The sequence below is a fragment of the Varroa jacobsoni genome, unplaced genomic scaffold (genome assembly GCF_002532875.2).
Source record: "Varroa jacobsoni isolate VJ856 unplaced genomic scaffold, vjacob_1.0 contig00286, whole genome shotgun sequence".
Lineage (NCBI taxonomy): Eukaryota > Metazoa > Arthropoda > Arachnida > Mesostigmata > Varroidae > Varroa > Varroa jacobsoni.
The window spans coordinates 1-16,897 of NW_019214441.1; the positions used below are offsets into that span (position 1 = coordinate 1).

Sequence of the window (16,897 nt, forward strand, 5' to 3'; positions counted from 1 at the left end):
TATAGTAGCGCGTTTACACTGAAAGAAACTCTGACGAGCTGATCGTCATAACGAGCATGTCGTCATTCGCTGTTTCTGATATCAGTTGAAAGTCAGTTTTTTTTTCTAAAACAAAACAAACTCATCATGACCAACAGAAATATGTCGTTTTTGGGATTCAGGCTAAAATTAGCTATTATCTAATATTTCCGTACTAATTAAAACCCTAGAAAACTTTTTTCTCCCGAATTTTTTTCCAGTTTTCGTGTGGCTCTTAAAAAATCAGAGAAAGACTCTGATAAAGCAAGCCAGAAATAGGGTCCTCAATGGGGCTGAGATTTAAAGGGTTCAAAAATTAGTCTAAATGGCTCAAAGAACTAATTTTGATATACCGGTCGAGTTTCAGAGTGGGAAGTATCAATTTCTGGTTCAGATAAACTCCAACGGTTAATTTTTTTGAGGCTTTTTGCTCCTTTTATACATTCTGGCTGTTTTAAGCCCCTATATTTTTAAAGCTTAAGGAGTTTAACTTTGCTGGAATTTGCAAATAACGTATTTGGGCGACGCTTTACCGAGGTTACATCAACTAATATCGCATGACGCGCGATTGATGTTAAACAATTATTTACAGAATAAAGAAAGAATATTTTGGAAATGAATAATTGGTAATGTCATTGGTAATGTAACCAAGCCGTAGTCTCGGTCGACGGTGGTTATGTTTAATAAGCACGACCAGACTACGCTTTTAGCACATGGCGAAAATTTTAGTACATGTATTGTTTAGATACAGTCTCAAAAACAATATGCGAAAAAATTTCACTATTAATGTGCTGCCCTGTATATATATATATAATACATAGCCCACTATAATCAAGTCAGACTTCCAACGAGTCACTCATTCCAAGCTTTGGCCATACTTAGGTGTCGGTAAAGGATTGCTGAAATTGACTCAAAACCTAATAAATAATCATATTTTTTGTGTATCAAATTCAATAAATTGCATATTCAGTAAATTGTATCTATAAACATTTATGCAGATAATGTAAAAAGCTCTAAGCAGGAACCGAGAAACACGGTGCCTGCTAGTCGTTGAAAAACACCCTGGACAGCTTTTAAAAGACTGAAGTTGTATCTTTCATATATATATGCGGGATATACAACTGTCCATATAATCGTCTGCTTAGAGTCTATTTCGACGCAGTCTTCAATCCAACAATATAATAGCGTTGCTAATTAAGAATATATATACGTCGAACTGCATACTGTATGTAAGATATTGTTGAATACTTGACATATTAAGTATTATTTGTTCAGTTGACAATAAGATTTTCCTATTATTGAAAATTGATTGTTCATTAGTATTACTAAAATCAGATCGGTTTCAGTTCGAGAAAAATTGTTAAGTTCAACTGAAGCATTAAATTCAATTTTGATTTAGAAATTAGAATTTAAGTAAATGCAACAATGAAAATATATAAACTTCAGTGATGGAGTTGCTTGATAAACATTTAGAAATTTCATTTAATGCTCAAAAAGTAAACATGGCGAATAAAAATTTATTATCACTTGGTTTATTACGACTAGATATTTTATTCAACTGATTCGTGGTAGATATAAAAGAAGCACGTAGATTTTCGCCTGGACGCGTATATCCTCCTCATTTTAACCAAAGCTGAGTCTTACATTATTAAATATTTTCCGAAGTAGCTTCAGCTAAATCATTTCTTTGTTATACATTGAGCTCTATCACTTCTTCCAAGGCTGACTTCGGGTCTTGTAACACTTTCTAGAAATATCTAACATGCCTATTTTGCCATATTTACATATATGAAAATATTGAATACGCAGAATTATGTTTCGCGTACACATTTGACGATTTTATTTTCGTACCTTTCATAAATAAGTACTTCTCAAAATTAGAGGAGTTACTTATGCTGTTATAGCTAATATTATTATTGAGCGCGAACTGCTGGAGGTTTTGGATCGCTTTGAGTTTAAAACGATCAGACCTGTTTTAACTCATTCCACCTTTATGATATATCCTCGGTAAACACTTTTCTTTAGTTATAGAAATATATTACTAGCGGTTGGTGGAAGGTTAAATGGTCATTAACAAATGAGAATTATTAATAATAGATTTCTTAACACGACTTCACTCGCACACACACACGCACAAATCATCGGAAAAGTGTTCTGACTTAAACCCCAGCGATCCAAAAGCACTCCTCTGTAATTTCAGCTCACTCACTGTCGATCGGATAAACAACTATTGTACCTTCCAAACAAAAGACACCCACACTCAACGTTTTGTTTTTTGCTAGAACGAAACGCTCCTTAGCGCCAATGCTACAATCACATTCGGCTGTGCGCATTGAGAAAAGCAAATGCTTTACAACGTTACGTCGATACCGTCTGATCGTCACAGTAAAGCGCACATCCTGGGCATATGGTACATATATATTCCTTTCCTTTTTCCAGACAAGCTACATTCGGCTCGTACATCTGAGGCGCTTCCTCTACGGCCATATTCAAACGCTTTCTTTTGCAACAGCGAAGTTCATAATAATATAATGTATAGATTGTTTTATTTTGTGTCTTCACCGTTCTTCTATATCTCAGTACAAAATGTTTATGTGAATAGTACTATTATTATTACTTCGTTCTCTATGCTGTAATCAAGAAATCACAGGTGCTACGGCCGACCAACAGTTCAATTGGTGCTAAAATATTTTTCAACCAGTTGGTATGCCAAGCAAATCTTCGCCCTCCTTTTCCCATTAATCTTGTCCAAATGGCAAATGTACAATACACACATTCACACCGGCCGTACAACCTATCGTCAGATACAGTTTGGCTTAGATTTAGGACTTTATTGGCCATCCTCAAGCTTTACGTGGCCTAGTCTCGAAACAAAAAATCTCTTAATGTGCTAATGCGCGCATTTATAGGAATACGGTATTGATGACACGTTAGATCTCGAACCTTTCTATGATTGAGTTCTTCCAAAATCGCTTCTACAGAAACAGAATTGTTAAAGGTCTTGTATGCACGGCGCGATATATATCAGCTTCTCTAACGTTATTCGATAAAGTGATGTGTCCAATTTAAATCCCACAAATCTCTATAACGTCGTGGTCGCGTAACAAAAAGCGACAGTCTTCTTTCCACATTGATTAAAATATATATTTATCACATTCGAACCTAACAGTCCAACCCCATTGTTTTCAATAGTCTCGAAAGTAGTTTCATTTTCCTTTAAATTTTGACACGCATCCTACATGTTTTAATCAAGGCATCACTTTGCCACAACACTGTCTCCGCTAGAAAACAATGTTGTACAAAAGGTGGGCAGCGAACTAATGAACAAAAACTTAACAAAGAACAAATTGCCAAATATAAATTACTATAATATATACACATTGGTAACGCAACGAAAACATGATAAATTAAAACCTTTATCCGTTGGCTTCGCGTACTTAACGCTCCGAAGAGGGTATCTCGGCAAACGATAGAGGTTCAAATTTTGTTCGTTTTTCCTACTGGCAAAATATTTTTTACATAGACTTATCTTTTTGCCCCATATTTACTAGTATTTTTTTCACCCACAATAACTTGTATGGGCCTCTCGATATGATAGCAGCAGCTGCTCCTTCTGAAATCCTTATAAGAACATATTAAAAATATATTCACGCTAAGCAACAACTTCTGGTATATATATGTTGGTCGACTTTTCTAAAGCCTTCGCTATAAAGATCAACCGAGCACATCTTTATGACGAAAAAAATGCCGGTAAAAAATTGAAGGAATCAACAAAAAGTAGTAATAAAATGTCATCCGATCGATTTGCCGCTGTTCGAAACACTGTCACTAACTTGTCAAGTCTACATTGAGCTCGAACGTTATAGGCTTCGTAAAGCCAAGATACCGGGCACTTAGGGAATCACTACTGCGACATTAAAAATACCCTATCGAACTCTAATTTTCCATTGCCTCTAAATCGTTCATCATGCTAGGACAGCGGTCTCTATCAAATCTGGCCAATTTTAGAAATTAGACGGAAACTTAAACCAGCGACTCACAATGGCAACATAAATTCTTTTTCTTATCACCCAAGTTTTGATCAAGTACCGTTCACATTATTATACACACATTTCACCCATTCATAGCTCCGTCTCGAAGCTCCGCTTGATTCCCCACTTGACACGAGCGCGACGATCACGTCAACTTATAGCTCCACTTACAAAATAATGTCTTTTCGAAGCCACTCGACTGCCTGTATTTTGGACGTCTACAAACTGCATATTATTTTACGATATAGCAAGTCTTGGGTTGGAGCATCAGCACATGCATACGTCGTCTTCAGCCGCATTTGCATCACGCGTTACCTGAAACAAATTGCTCTATTTCGAGTTTAAATAATACAACAGGCCCACAACCCTCTGAAAGGTGCAAGAGTGTGACAGTGGTGCGTGCTCTAAATGGGACTACTATTATTAGAAACTACAGACTCGTGGGGCGAGTACAATTTGTTCGTTATATCTGTTTGTTTTCAGATAGGAGTTTGATTATCGTATGTGCGTCACTGCTATCGTTGCCGACCTCGGCGTATGTTCTTGAAAATTAACATGAATTTGAGTGGGTCCCACGCTTTTAGGAACACGGGAAAAAATGGTGCTCTTTCTTCATGCGATCCCACACAACTGTTTGCTTGCACGCTTGTTTTATGTTTATATTTCTATATCAGTATATATATGCCACGCCTCGAGATATAGTTTCCGCTAAGATTGAACGTAACTCGCTAAAGTTTAGAAAATAAATGTGGTTTCATAGCTTAAAGGAATGAGCGCTGGTGCAGTATACAATCGTGAACTATCTTAAGATAGAGCGTCAGAACTGTGGAGAGTTCACTGTCTTATATGCATATTACTAATTTGTTTAATTCTACGCAAAAATGTGTGCCCTCTACCACTTAATTCAATGTTTGCATGGCCTGATTTAATTCTTTGCTTATTTATACGCGACGTGTGTACGTACCTGTGTGTTAAAGAGGCGGAAATAGATTCCGATAGATAGCTAAAAAAATGCTTTTGCCGTTTTGATGAAACAAACAACTAACACCGACTTTGCTGGAAACGGTACCCTATATGCAATAGTCTCAGAGATAAGGCCTATAGTGCTCGTTCTTCTAACAGATATTTGTTGTTTACAATTAACCTATAGGCAATTTTTTTAGGATTAATGCTCTCTTACCTTAAACGCGTCTCTATATAGAGCTTCGTCGAGGTCCCTAACTCGAACACCGTGTACTAGATGCTTCGCGATATCCTCAAACATTTCTTCCACACCTTGGCCCGTTTTACACGAAGTCCGGTACACTCCAGAAACCATATTGCGGCATTGTTCGCAGAATGCCTCAATGTCTGCGTCTGTTACCAGCTGAAAATTTAACAGAATCTAATAGAATAACATTGCAGCCAGCTTCCTGGGTACTCTCTATTTAATATAGAATATCCACACGGCATGTTCTTAATTCACTGACTTCAACATTACGAAACAGCACGCATATAAACCTAAGCAACAGAAGTAGTTCCGCCTTAACTAACACAGCTGGTTATCTTTAAAACTAAAAGATAAAAAAAATATAAAGAGCATCAACAAGCTTTACCAGAAAAAAAGAGCACTAAAAGTTATAACAAGAAACTCTAAAAATCTATATATATATATATATATATATATATATATATAAGTCATAAGCTTGGCATCAGCAAATGAAATACTCATTGCGTTTTAAAACGTCATTAAATAAGAAATTACATTTCAGTAATGATACATGCTATCAGTGAAGATGATCCGGACTGAACAATTTACTTTTGTGAATGATATCCGGAAAACTGTGAACTGTAAAATTTGTTTGGAGTGATGAAGGCACATTTAAAGTAAATGGCACAATTAATCAACATAATTGCATTTAGTGGGCAACTCTAAATTCACGGGAACGTCATGTAAATTAATCAAGAGTTACAGTGTGATACGGCGTTTCAATGAATGGACTCTTTGGCCCTTTTTTTTTTTGACAAAACAAGAACTGCTAACTGTAATAATCTATCTTACGGACTTCGAAGACGGCGAATTTAATTTCCAACAGGACGGAGCGCCTGCACGTTATTATCGTGATGTAAGAGCATATATACGTAATGAGTTGATAAAGACTACAAACAGATGGGTTGGACGAAGATGTCTCAGAAAATTGTCTGCTTTTTGGACTCTGTACCAACGGACTTTTCCTGTATGGATGTTTCAAAGATAAAGTCTACGCCAGAAAACTGATGATACTTGAAGCTTCAAAAGACGCCATTGAGCAAGACTGCGCCACAACACCAAATTAAATGTTTGTTGAAGTTTGTGAACCGATAACCCGTCATTTCCAGCAATATATTGACTGTAACGGTAATGGTTTCAAACATTTGCGATAGAAGAACCTATATATTTCATAATATTATGTTATTTACATGTAAATCGAAAACTAAAGTCAAACCGTATATACATTTTTGCGACACGCTATATGTGTAGAAGTATGTACCTGACTATGGCTGATATCAGTCTTGTTGCCACAGAGGAAAATCTTGGCATTTTCCGCGTAGCTAACGATATCTAACAAATGTTGAGAAAGAATATTAAAGGAGTCTGGAGAATCGAAAGAGAATACAAGGATGGCTGCTTCAGCGAATTTATAATATGACGATGTGATCGAAGCCACTCGCTCCATGCCGCCAGTGTCCCACAGTTGTAACTGTAATCAATACATTACAACAATGTAATATTATTACAGATGAAGCCAGGTGAAGGTGCTATAATCATTGAGAGCTGGACTTATAACCTCTCAGTCGTGATGTTCACAGCCGTCCAGGACCTTATTCAAGTACTAATAATGTACCACTAGTGTTGCTAACGAAAAAAAAAATAGTTTTCTTTACCCACGCCATTTGTATAATGGAGGTGCGACCTAGCAGGGCCTGGCAGGAATGTAATAGTCTATAAAAAACCAAAATGGAATTGTGCTGTTTCACCTTAATCTCCCTTCCAGTGACCTTGTAAACTTTGTCAAAATGGTCTAGACCAAGGGTAGAGGCGCGGTCCGAGGACGCAACAAACGAGTTCTGTGCGAATCTCCTGAACAGCGAGGATTTCCCCACACCGTATTCGCCGCAAAGAATCACCTGGGGAAGGCATAAACGGAACATGGCTGTCGAAATACAATGACGAGGTAATCAAACAATGCGTGTCGGTCGGCTTCTCAACCGAAAAGTAAACTCACAGTTGGATATCTTCTATGTTTTATATGAGCGTAACTCAACTCATTTGTATAGAAAGAAACAAAGAATGAACTGATGTCATGTGAATATTTTTTTTAACAGATATGGAAAAATTGCGATACTATGCAAATGAAATCGATAAATAGGCATGAAACGATTTTTGACCAGGAAAGTAGTGAACTAATTTCATATACGTAAGAAAAACATATACTTACTTTCTGCTCGGGGATCCGCGTACTAGCCATGTTAACTTGGTTCCTTAATTGTTAATCTCACAACGTGTATAATAACTGTTGATTTGCAAAAATTGATTTGTCTATGGTAAGCATGTGCGGATGGGAATTATTTTTTCTCTCTTTATCGAGCATAGATGATGTGGATGTACCACCTGGTAGTTTTATTATTACTGTTATAAGTAGTATAAGTTTTTTATATACACCTAAAGCTATCCGACGGACACAGAGTGGCAGCAATCTGAAACCAGCAGAGAAACGGAATATACTATAACATTCTTTGCTGTTTTGTTGGCTAAGCTAAAATGCTGATTTTTTAACAGCGACGGAATGTCCGAAATTGGTTCGACGAAAAAATAGTCGAACTAAATTCAAATTGCTCGAAGATGAAATTAACCACGAAGAATACCACATTACCATCCGCAGCAATAAATGATTTGCATTTTTGCCCCGAATTATCCTGCAACGTACTAAATTGCATGCCACCAGTTTACACGTCAGGGCCATAAGCAACAACACCAGCGCGGACCGAAAGTGCTTCCCTGAAGACAGGATATCAACTATGCAACACCTTGGTCCCGCTCATGGTTAGACAGCCTAAAAAAATAACCACAAATTATCGATGTATTTTCACATGGGTATATTTTAGGTATACGCGTCCGGGTACGTTTCCTTAATAATATGCATTGTGTACTGTGATTACGTGATGAAGGTTATACGACAGCCATCAAAGCGCTTTTGCAAAATGTCACCCTAGCGCTGAGTCATGAGGGGGATTAACACTGCGATGGACACGTATGCCTGGGCATTGCTGGCTGGGCAAATTGGTGTGACTTACCTCGGGTTGGAAGTTTCTGGCAATAATAAAGTAACTGTTGAACACCATTAGTGGCAAATTACATATGGCAAATAAAGGCAAAACGTGCGTGAGTCTGCTACTTTTCTCACAGAATTATCTCATAAAATTACAGTTATATCGAACTACAGCCGTAATATATGACATATGATCTACTGGCCATTTCGTCCGTAAACGGAAATGAAGGCATAACCCTGTTCTGAGTTCATGTAAAAGTTTCATTATGAAGTCATGGATCACTTGACGACGTTAGCCGTCACTACTTAAATGTAGAACAAGGATGTCTGTATGCCGTCAACCACTGAACTATCGTGAAAACAGCAAGTTCACAAGGCCCAATAAAGATACTTTACAAGAAATGCGCTTGCAAAGTTCTCTCTAAACTGTGTCTGTATATGATTCGAATCTTCGAAAAAAATCTCAGTAAAAATCAAATATTTCTTATCAAATATTATTTAAAAAAGCTCAATAAGTATCATAGTAGGTGCACCCGTGGTTGTAAAGTTTATCCCACAAAGGCTTCGGCCGACGAAATGGTAAGTTTATATAATCATACAATCAACCGATAACCCGCAGTTATCATGAAAACCGCCGGCTTCGGGTACTGTCACAAGAAACTCTTTCCAGATTGGGTGTTATATTGCTATAAACCGTTGGCCTTTAATGTCGATGGTGTTTGCGAGGAAGCAGCCGAACACCGATAAGACAGTCAAAAAGGTACCAGAAGCATCAAATAATTGTAAACTGAAAGAAGCATGTACCTAATCACCTCTAGTGTCTTTAATTCAATTTTAACAAATTCCACTGGCTCATCTACATATCCAGACTAAATATCTTGCCTCAGCTTTCTTCTCTTATTTTATGTCCGCACATTAATTTTGACCAAACGAACCAATTAACACTTCTGTTAAACCTACTCGTTCTTATCGATCGATAGAACTGAAGGCAGACAAAGTTATCTCGTACAGCTGCTCACGACGTACAACGTCAGCTTAACGCAGAATGTGGCTTTTTCACTAATTTTTAGCAACAGCAATAACATCTGCGCATGACGGTGACGGGTGATCATAAGCGGGAATAAACTGTTAGTTCTCCCTTCAAATCCATGATGTCCGCTTGTATGCGAACATAACAGCCTGATAATCACTTTAAACACCTGAGCGAAGAGAAGTGTAAAAAATCTTTTTAATAGTTAGAGGGACGATCTATTTGGCTATCTAGGAAGGTGAAGCTTTTCCTCCCGCTGAAGGTATAGTATTACTGCACAACGCCACGATAGTATTAGTATGCATAACGACTCGAGCGAAGTAACTATTGAAGTACTGGATATTTGAAGGAAGAAGCGGAATTTTGTGTGATTTTAGTAAAAACCTATCAATTTCCCCATTCGTAAACGAACATTTTGCAGAGCTGCTTCAGACTTCGCCTTCACTTGCCAACAACAAAGTTAACGCCACGCGAATACACAAACTAATAAAAGCCGCGTCTGACATTGGTTCTCAAACGTTGCTGCTATCTGTTTTGGATTGGAGATCGCTAATGCAACCCAACTTGGATTCCCCAAATGCAGCGGAATCTGCGGGTGCAAATTAGCAATTATTAGCTTCTAGGCGTATTTTTCAGTCTCACTGAAGTGTTCCGACTCTTACTAAATTTGTAGCTGGCACTCGCAAAACCCCGGAAACCGACGCAGTTTGCTTTCATCCCACATTGGCATTTGCCGATCTGGTGCTACCTTGTCGCGCTCCTTCTTCTGTAGCTTTGCCAGAAATAGTTCAACGAGTTTCCTACAGGCTTCCCCTGCCGCTCTTCCGAACGCCAGATGACAAGAAAGCCGAAGGTCAGTCACGCACACGAAAAAGAACAGACCACCATCTACATACGACACAGTTAAGACATCATTACTCCTGACAAAGAAGCGACTGCATCCAGCAGGGACGGTAATCCAGAGACATAAACGCAGCTATCTAACCGATCAAGTGGACCCTTAGAAACACGCACAGAGAACTAGAAAGCTGTTGTCTTTCCATCAAGACAACAACACAAACATCACCATCAAAACATCGTCTGCCTCGATTGTGGAATCCAACGCTACTGCGTCTATGAGGTTCGAAGGAGCGGCAAACCTGGGCACAGGCGAAACTCAATTTATTCGCTCCAAGGTATTTTGAAGTCCGTCTTTTTGTTTAGTAAGAAACAGCTATTGTTTCTTCTGTTCCATGACAGCATTTCGCACCAATCTTTTTTTAAGCACGACCCATGGTTTCATATCAATAGGGTTTTGTTCTCGTACCGGTAGCGCTGTACTCCGCCACGGTTAAAAAATCAGTATGATTCTTTGTTTTTTCGTAGTATTTTGTCGCACAATTTGTTCAAAATTTGAACACCCTGTTGTTATATTTCAGACAACCTGGCCAAACACCTATACCTGTTACACTACTGCAACAACCTAATGGGGCTCATTTCACCTGGCGCTTTCCATGACTATGAGTTGAGGGACATGTCGGTGACTACATCTGATTATTAAAATAATATATCAGACAGCCAGCTACTGTGCTATTGTTTTTACTGTAATAGGCAAACGTAAAGACTATACTAGCTGAGAATCTTAAAAAAGGGTTCCAACATAATTTGTGCACCTGCAGTGTGTTGTTGTATTGTTGAGGAACGATTGTGAATTGAGATGAAAAAGACAGCGCAGATTTATAAACGGGGTCTATTGTATCATAAAAAAGAGCCTATTGAAAACAATTAGGTTAGATTATGAGTATATATGACTTAACGAAAGATGTGCGTTCACACCAAATAGGTTCACACAAAATTGTTGTACATCTTGACCTGTAAACGTAGAGATAAGTGAAATGAAGACGCGTCGATTTAAACGACTTACGTGTTGCCAAAGGAAGAAGGTATATTTACGCAAATCTTAATACACAAGACGAGTAAAATTTATATATATATATATATGCATTTCCAGAGACTCGACAGATTAAAAAAATTATTAGCTTTGTCTAATGCACAAAAATTTATCTTTTAAAACTTAATATTTGTTTTTATGTTTAAAAACTCTCCATTCTTGTTTTACAACTGTTCACATTTGCAGACAATACTGTCGAAACAAATTCATCTTCTTAGCATATCAAGCTCCAAAGTGAGGAAGTTACCAATCAGAAAAGCATTCGTCAACTATTATTGATGAAAAGAAGAAAAATCCCTAAATTTGTAGTACGCGTATAATACAAGTCGTTATCACACAACAAGCAAGGCTCAGCAAGCCTATTGCTGTTGTGTGGGATGTTCTAACCGCTGAAACGGGAGTGCCTAGTGAGATTTATACCACACGGTACCACATAGTTGGAAACCCGCTTATTTGAATTATTGAGATGTCAATCTCTTATTCCTATATTCCTAAAACAAAATTGCTCTTTTTTTGTTTTAAACTACTTATAGTAATTTTTGGTTTTTGACGAAGAGACTTAAGTTGCTTCTGTCCCAAAAACGATATTTTTTAAAAATATCGTTTTCGAGACATTTTTTAAAGAGTATCTAGATCTTCCTAGAAGTCCGCTTGACACGCCCCATTCTAGAAAATATCCCTGGCAATATCGCCTTTAAAGATGAACACGTCTTTCTGTCTTGACATATTTGTTAATAAGAAAAAATAAATTACGTTAATTTAAATTTTCTAATTGAGTCACGTTTGTTATATTCTTTGTGCCAGTTAACTGATTATTCATGACAGTAAACCGCGAGTATTCCATGATTTATTTTGCTTAAGTGGGATAACGGAACAAACTCAATCACATAGTAATATAAATAACCAATGCGAGTTGACAACTCTCAGGAACCATACCTTTCATCCTGTATATTACAAAATAAACAATTCTGTACTATTTCCTTCTAGTGTAAATGCATGGTCATAATATCATACATCTTGTACTGAACCCAGACACATCCACTAAAAATATCTTTTTCTACTGCGTGTGGACGCGGGGTTGGCATGGCTTGAACGCACACCAACAAAAAATGCTCTAAACAGATCTATTGCAGAAAATGGATAAACTTTACAATCATAAAAAACGTCCGTGCTAAAAGACCCATTATCTGCATGTTAGCTGCATACATGTTACATATACATAGGCAAAAAATGCTTAACATATATTTTTGGAAATATTATCATATTTATTCTAGTGCAATCCATACCGTAAAAAAATTTTTAAGAATAAGTAAAAAAAGTATTATGGAATATGTTGTGTAAATAAATTACAGATAGAAATCTGTTAGGAGGCTTGTATGTAAATAATACGGCTTTCCGTGCGAAAAGGCCAAAGACCACTTCGGCTAAAATAGAAAAAATTGATATCGTTTTTATGAAGAGTAGGTTTTGAACTTCATTTATTTTCTATGTACTAGTTTAGACTGACTTTGTCTGCTATTTTTATAGTTCTTGTGGTAATGGCAGGTATTAAAATTCTGCGGCTAATTAAAAGTAATAAATAAGCTTTCATTAAGTGAAGGCACTTTTTGTGTGCCATCTTCTTATAAAAATTTGTATTGTCTGAAAGGTTTGTGTGTATATGTATAAGTACTTTTATCGCTATCTCTTATTGTATGTCTGAACTTAACTACTAAGTTCAGACATACCCAACCAGAATTTGCTTCCTTGTGATGTAGTGATGTGATGTGAGGTCTCTTGCATTGAATAAAAATGTCAAAGTATCTATATCACCGTTAAGTTTCTCTGTACGTAACGGATTGACAATGGATTTGATAATTTTGGCCTATGACTAAATAAACCAACATCATGAGTTCTGTGTTCATTATTAGCATAACAAGTAGAAATTAATTTTAAAATATTTTGCAATTTATTCTGATAAAAATAGGATACCTACAACAACTCGGTGTATTTACGGTTAGTGTGGGGCTTAATTTGACCATCTCATACACGAAGATAAAGACGTTAATAATTAGTGTATTTTATCTTAAGGAGAATTCAGTATGATGGCAGTGTGCGCTTGTTTAACCTGTTTTGATAGTGAGGTGTTAGGAGGCTTTAAATCACATGTAATACGTCAAAAGCCAGTATTGTACTCTGAGCTTTTGATTATATATATGCTCAAGGGATTCTGTCACGGGAATTTTAATGGAAGTGAAAAAAGTATGCCATGAAAAGCGGTAATTAATATTTTATCCCTGTCCCCTTATTGTACGTCGTTAACTTGCTTGTCTCGTTATTTTAATAGTACTGGTTTTTAAATCAACACAGACTAGACTATTTTTTAAACCTTAAAGCAATATTACGTAACAAATATGCTCCATTTTTATCGATGATTATCTGACATGGTGCTATCATGTGGTAACACCATATTCCCATCACAGTAAAGCTTCTGTGATTACCTAGCAAAAAATTGTGAACTGATTTTTATATCCCTCTATTGAAACTACACTGATACCATTAAAGGAGTTCTGCAGAGACCGAAATAAATAATAGTCTGATAGTGTAGAATCCGGGCTGTACAGCAGATGCACTAATATTTCCTTTCTAAGCTCTTCCAATTTTTCCTCAATAGATAAATATACATGCGATTTGGTATTGCTGTCTTGGAAGGCGACGTCTTTTTTTTTAGTAGTTTTGCTCGATTTTTTTCAATGACTTGTTGTAATCTTGTTTATTGTTGTAAGTCGAAGTCTAGATCAATTGCTTTTCCAAGCGGCGGTAGCAGTTTATAATGCACGACTGTTTCCTAACGTCACCAAACACATAGCATCATTTTATTTGATGTCAATCCGGGCTTTGCGATATATTGTAAAGCAGATTTTTCTATGCACATTACTGTCTACGTATGTAATTACGTATGTAATTCACTTCTCATCACTAATGATTAATTTTTTTTAGAAACGGTTTGATATTGTAGCATTTTAGCAAAGACTCGCATGCAGAAATATGATCGAATAAATTCCTATATATTTATTCGTGTGGTACCCAAATATGAAGCTTTTTTCTCTAGACGACTTTCTTTAAGTAGTTTAAAGCTGCTTGATGGTTCACAGCTTCAAACAGCTTTAAACATTTTGTTTACTTCATTGGTGATGTCATGATTATTTAGGTATTGGTTCTGCTCATCTTTCGTAATAAATTCATCAACTTCTTTCGTAATTGGTTGGCCACCATAATGAGCACCTTTCGCACCGAAATTTCCTCAACAGAACCATCTTTGGGTTATTTTTTCCGAAAGCACATTCTGACCAAAAACAGCACAATTCTTTTATGGGCTTGAACAGTGAACCTTTATCGCAATAAAATTGTAAAATAAGGCGAATTTTCTTCTCTTCGAGGCGTTCTATCTCAAGTTTGAATAAAGACCTTCTAACAATTATAGTACATCTACTACTGTCTGTAAATCTCAATATTCAAACAATACCAACCCCAATTCGGTGCGACTCGTATCACCTGAGATATGTAAATTAAAAGCTATCTAGCTAGAAAAACCGTCAGTGCTTTTTCGACTTAGCCAATATTTAATTAAGCACGAGCTGGGATGAACTGAAAATTCGCCACCCCACAACGAGATATCCTCGGTTGTATACCTACTCAAATGATCTAAAAATGGCATTAACTATGCCGAATGCCTAGTAGTGCTTTTGCTGCAATACGAGCCGTAGCAACACAATAAAGTTACGATTCGCATTTATTCTAAGCGCACTGCTATATCTAATGTATATTAGCGACTCTGTCAGCGTCCATGGACCGCCCGTTTCATCTTGCTAGTTCGCGAGCTATTCGACTACTGGCACACAGAGATCATCAACCACATCACCACTCTATCCGAACAGTGTCAACATGGCGACAGCTAGCCAAGAAGCGCAATACTGAGTGGTTACTCGACACGAAAGGTGGTATCAAGATAGGGTAAATTAGCGATAATTTTATCGTTATCGCTAGGGCCGTATTTGTTGAGTCAGCCTAGTCTGTAAAACAGTGACAACAATATGGGTTCCTAGGTAGGCGACGTGTGACCCGGTTTGGCCTGGGCCATAATGTGCTAGTTTTACTACGACTGTGACTAAGTCAGTGTGGGTATCGAGTACGGGCCCATGCGATTGTCGTCTCCATAGATGATATCACCATTCGATACAGAGTTGATTTGTGCTAAAGCTAACCCGATCAACGGCAAGTTCAGTTATCGCCGTTGTGATCAAAGTCGCCTAGAAAGGAGCGTCTCTCTTCCTGACGTCTTTCGATGAAGTGAGTTAGTGCCATTCCGTTAATTTGCGTTGATGGTTTTTAACGCTGCGTGATACTATTGCTGGTCCCGTGTGGCGGTTCTATCCGATATGTGTGTCTGTATACATCAGATAAACGTAAACCAAGATCGTTTTTCTTATAAGCAGACATCCTGAGATCAAAGAAGTAAAATAATGCCATCGAGTTACGAACTCGAGACCAGTAAACGCTGACTAATGGAAGATAGCCAAACCCCACAGCAAATGTGAGATCATACAGGTTACCATCGCGATGTTGTCTGTACTAGAGCTGCTGGTGTAAAAACGCTACTAGGCCGTGCTGCCAACGCTTCTTCCATTGGTCAGCCTATTATTGGTCACACGGCGTAGTTTTGGCAGCCATTCATTTATGCGTTGCTCTTTGCGTGACTTTGTCCGCATTCGTCAGTCCATCCACCCGCAAGTGTCCATCACTGCCATGTCAGCTTTTGTTCGTATCGTCAACTTATTTTGCAATACACAAATAGAAGATGCGCTGATTTAGCCAGTCAGCCGGATAGTGCTTGAGTCACAAACGATTGTCGTCACTGAAAGTGAATTGCGAGTTACGGAAGGTTGCCTGCGCTGCCGTCTACGTACACACTGCGTTTCACATAGTGTGTGTTCAATCTGTATAGTGTTAGTTCAAGTGTTAGATCGCCGTCCTCATCGTAGTTGTGTAGATTGACTCCTCATTAGGGATGTGCCTTAAACTCTCCCATTAACTGCCCATTGAGCTGAGATTCTCGAGAGACATCCAACGCCGGCGAGATAGGTCACAAACAGACGCAAACGGACAGACACTTGTGACATGGTTGACGCTAACCGATGTTTCAAGGGTGATCCCCTTCCCCTTCCGTTCTCCAGCGTTTCTACCCAGTAGAATCAGCAGCGAAGGGCGACATTTATCGGCGGTTGAGTTCACGAGGGACAGAATGAAAGAGAAAATTACATGTTCTCTCTACAACTTCTGGCCGTCCACTGTATTCGGAACAATTGATATGATATATATACATGTATATCATACATATATATATAGTATTGCAACCAATACTATATATATATATGTATATTACTACTAATATATATATATATATATATATATATATATATATATATATATATAGTAGTAGTAGTAGTAATAAAGTTGTTCCTGTATGTTAGATAGGCTTATACTACTATTTACCTACTGCTTGCTTAAGGCATTTCTGACTAATGATCTCAATGATTGAGAGTGTTTTTGCTGTGTTTGT

At 37.5% G+C, this 16,897-nt stretch overlaps 2 protein-coding genes across 10 annotated transcripts in view; one reads left to right on the forward strand and one right to left on the reverse strand.

Annotated features, from left to right (window-relative positions):
* Positions 1-1,829: 1,829 nt before the first annotated feature.
* RabX6 (RAS oncogene family member RabX6) lies at positions 1,830-10,247 on the reverse strand. 5 transcript variants are annotated; one of them, XR_002686607.2, is made up of 7 exons: positions 10,031-10,170; positions 7,508-7,766; positions 7,047-7,196; positions 6,560-6,769; positions 5,230-5,415; positions 4,129-4,364; positions 1,830-3,631 (listed from the first exon to the last, which is right to left on the reverse strand). XR_002686607.2 is itself a non-coding variant. In XM_022851546.2 (6 exons), exons 2-6 carry the CDS (start codon positions 7,535-7,537, stop codon positions 4,317-4,319), a joined length of 624 nt encoding a protein of 207 aa, XP_022707281.1. In that variant the 5' UTR covers positions 7,538-7,766; positions 10,117-10,247; the 3' UTR covers positions 1,830-4,316. The 5 variants fall into 5 exon arrangements, 3 of the variants coding, with proteins under 3 accessions (XP_022707281.1, XP_022707280.1, XP_022707282.1); XR_002686606.2 differs by having other exon boundaries at positions 1,830-3,639; XM_022851546.2 differs by having other exon boundaries at positions 1,830-4,364; positions 10,117-10,247.
* Positions 10,248-10,400: 153 nt separating this feature from the next.
* Positions 10,401-16,897, forward strand: part of LOC111271022 (uncharacterized) — a 57,310-nt gene continuing 50,813 nt past the window's right edge. Inside the window, exons 1-4 of one of the 5 annotated variants that reach the window (XM_086972735.1) lie at positions 10,401-10,543; positions 10,787-10,883; positions 11,191-11,290; positions 11,485-15,627. In XM_086972735.1, coding sequence (XP_086828861.1) covers positions 15,623-15,627 — 5 coding nt within the window. In that variant the 5' untranslated portion in view covers positions 10,401-10,543; positions 10,787-10,883; positions 11,191-11,290; positions 11,485-15,622. Of the gene's footprint in view, positions 10,544-10,786; positions 16,262-16,897 lie in introns of all 5 variants that reach the window. The other 4 variants (XM_086972734.1, XM_086972736.1, XM_086972737.1 and 1 more) reach the window with 4 other exon arrangements.

Excerpts from the sequence above, each read along its gene's own strand:
- RabX6 (XM_022851546.2), bottom strand. The coding sequence starts at position 7,537 with ATGGCTAGTACGCGGATCCCCGAGCAGAAA. Across the intron at positions 7,197-7,507 it reads CGCGGATCCCCGAGCAGAAA|GTGATTCTTTGCGGCGAATA; the intron begins GTAAGTATATGT and ends TGCCTTCCCCAG. Across the intron at positions 5,416-6,559 it reads CTGATATCAGCCATAGTCAG|CTGGTAACAGACGCAGACAT; the intron begins GTACATACTTCT and ends TTAAATTTTCAG.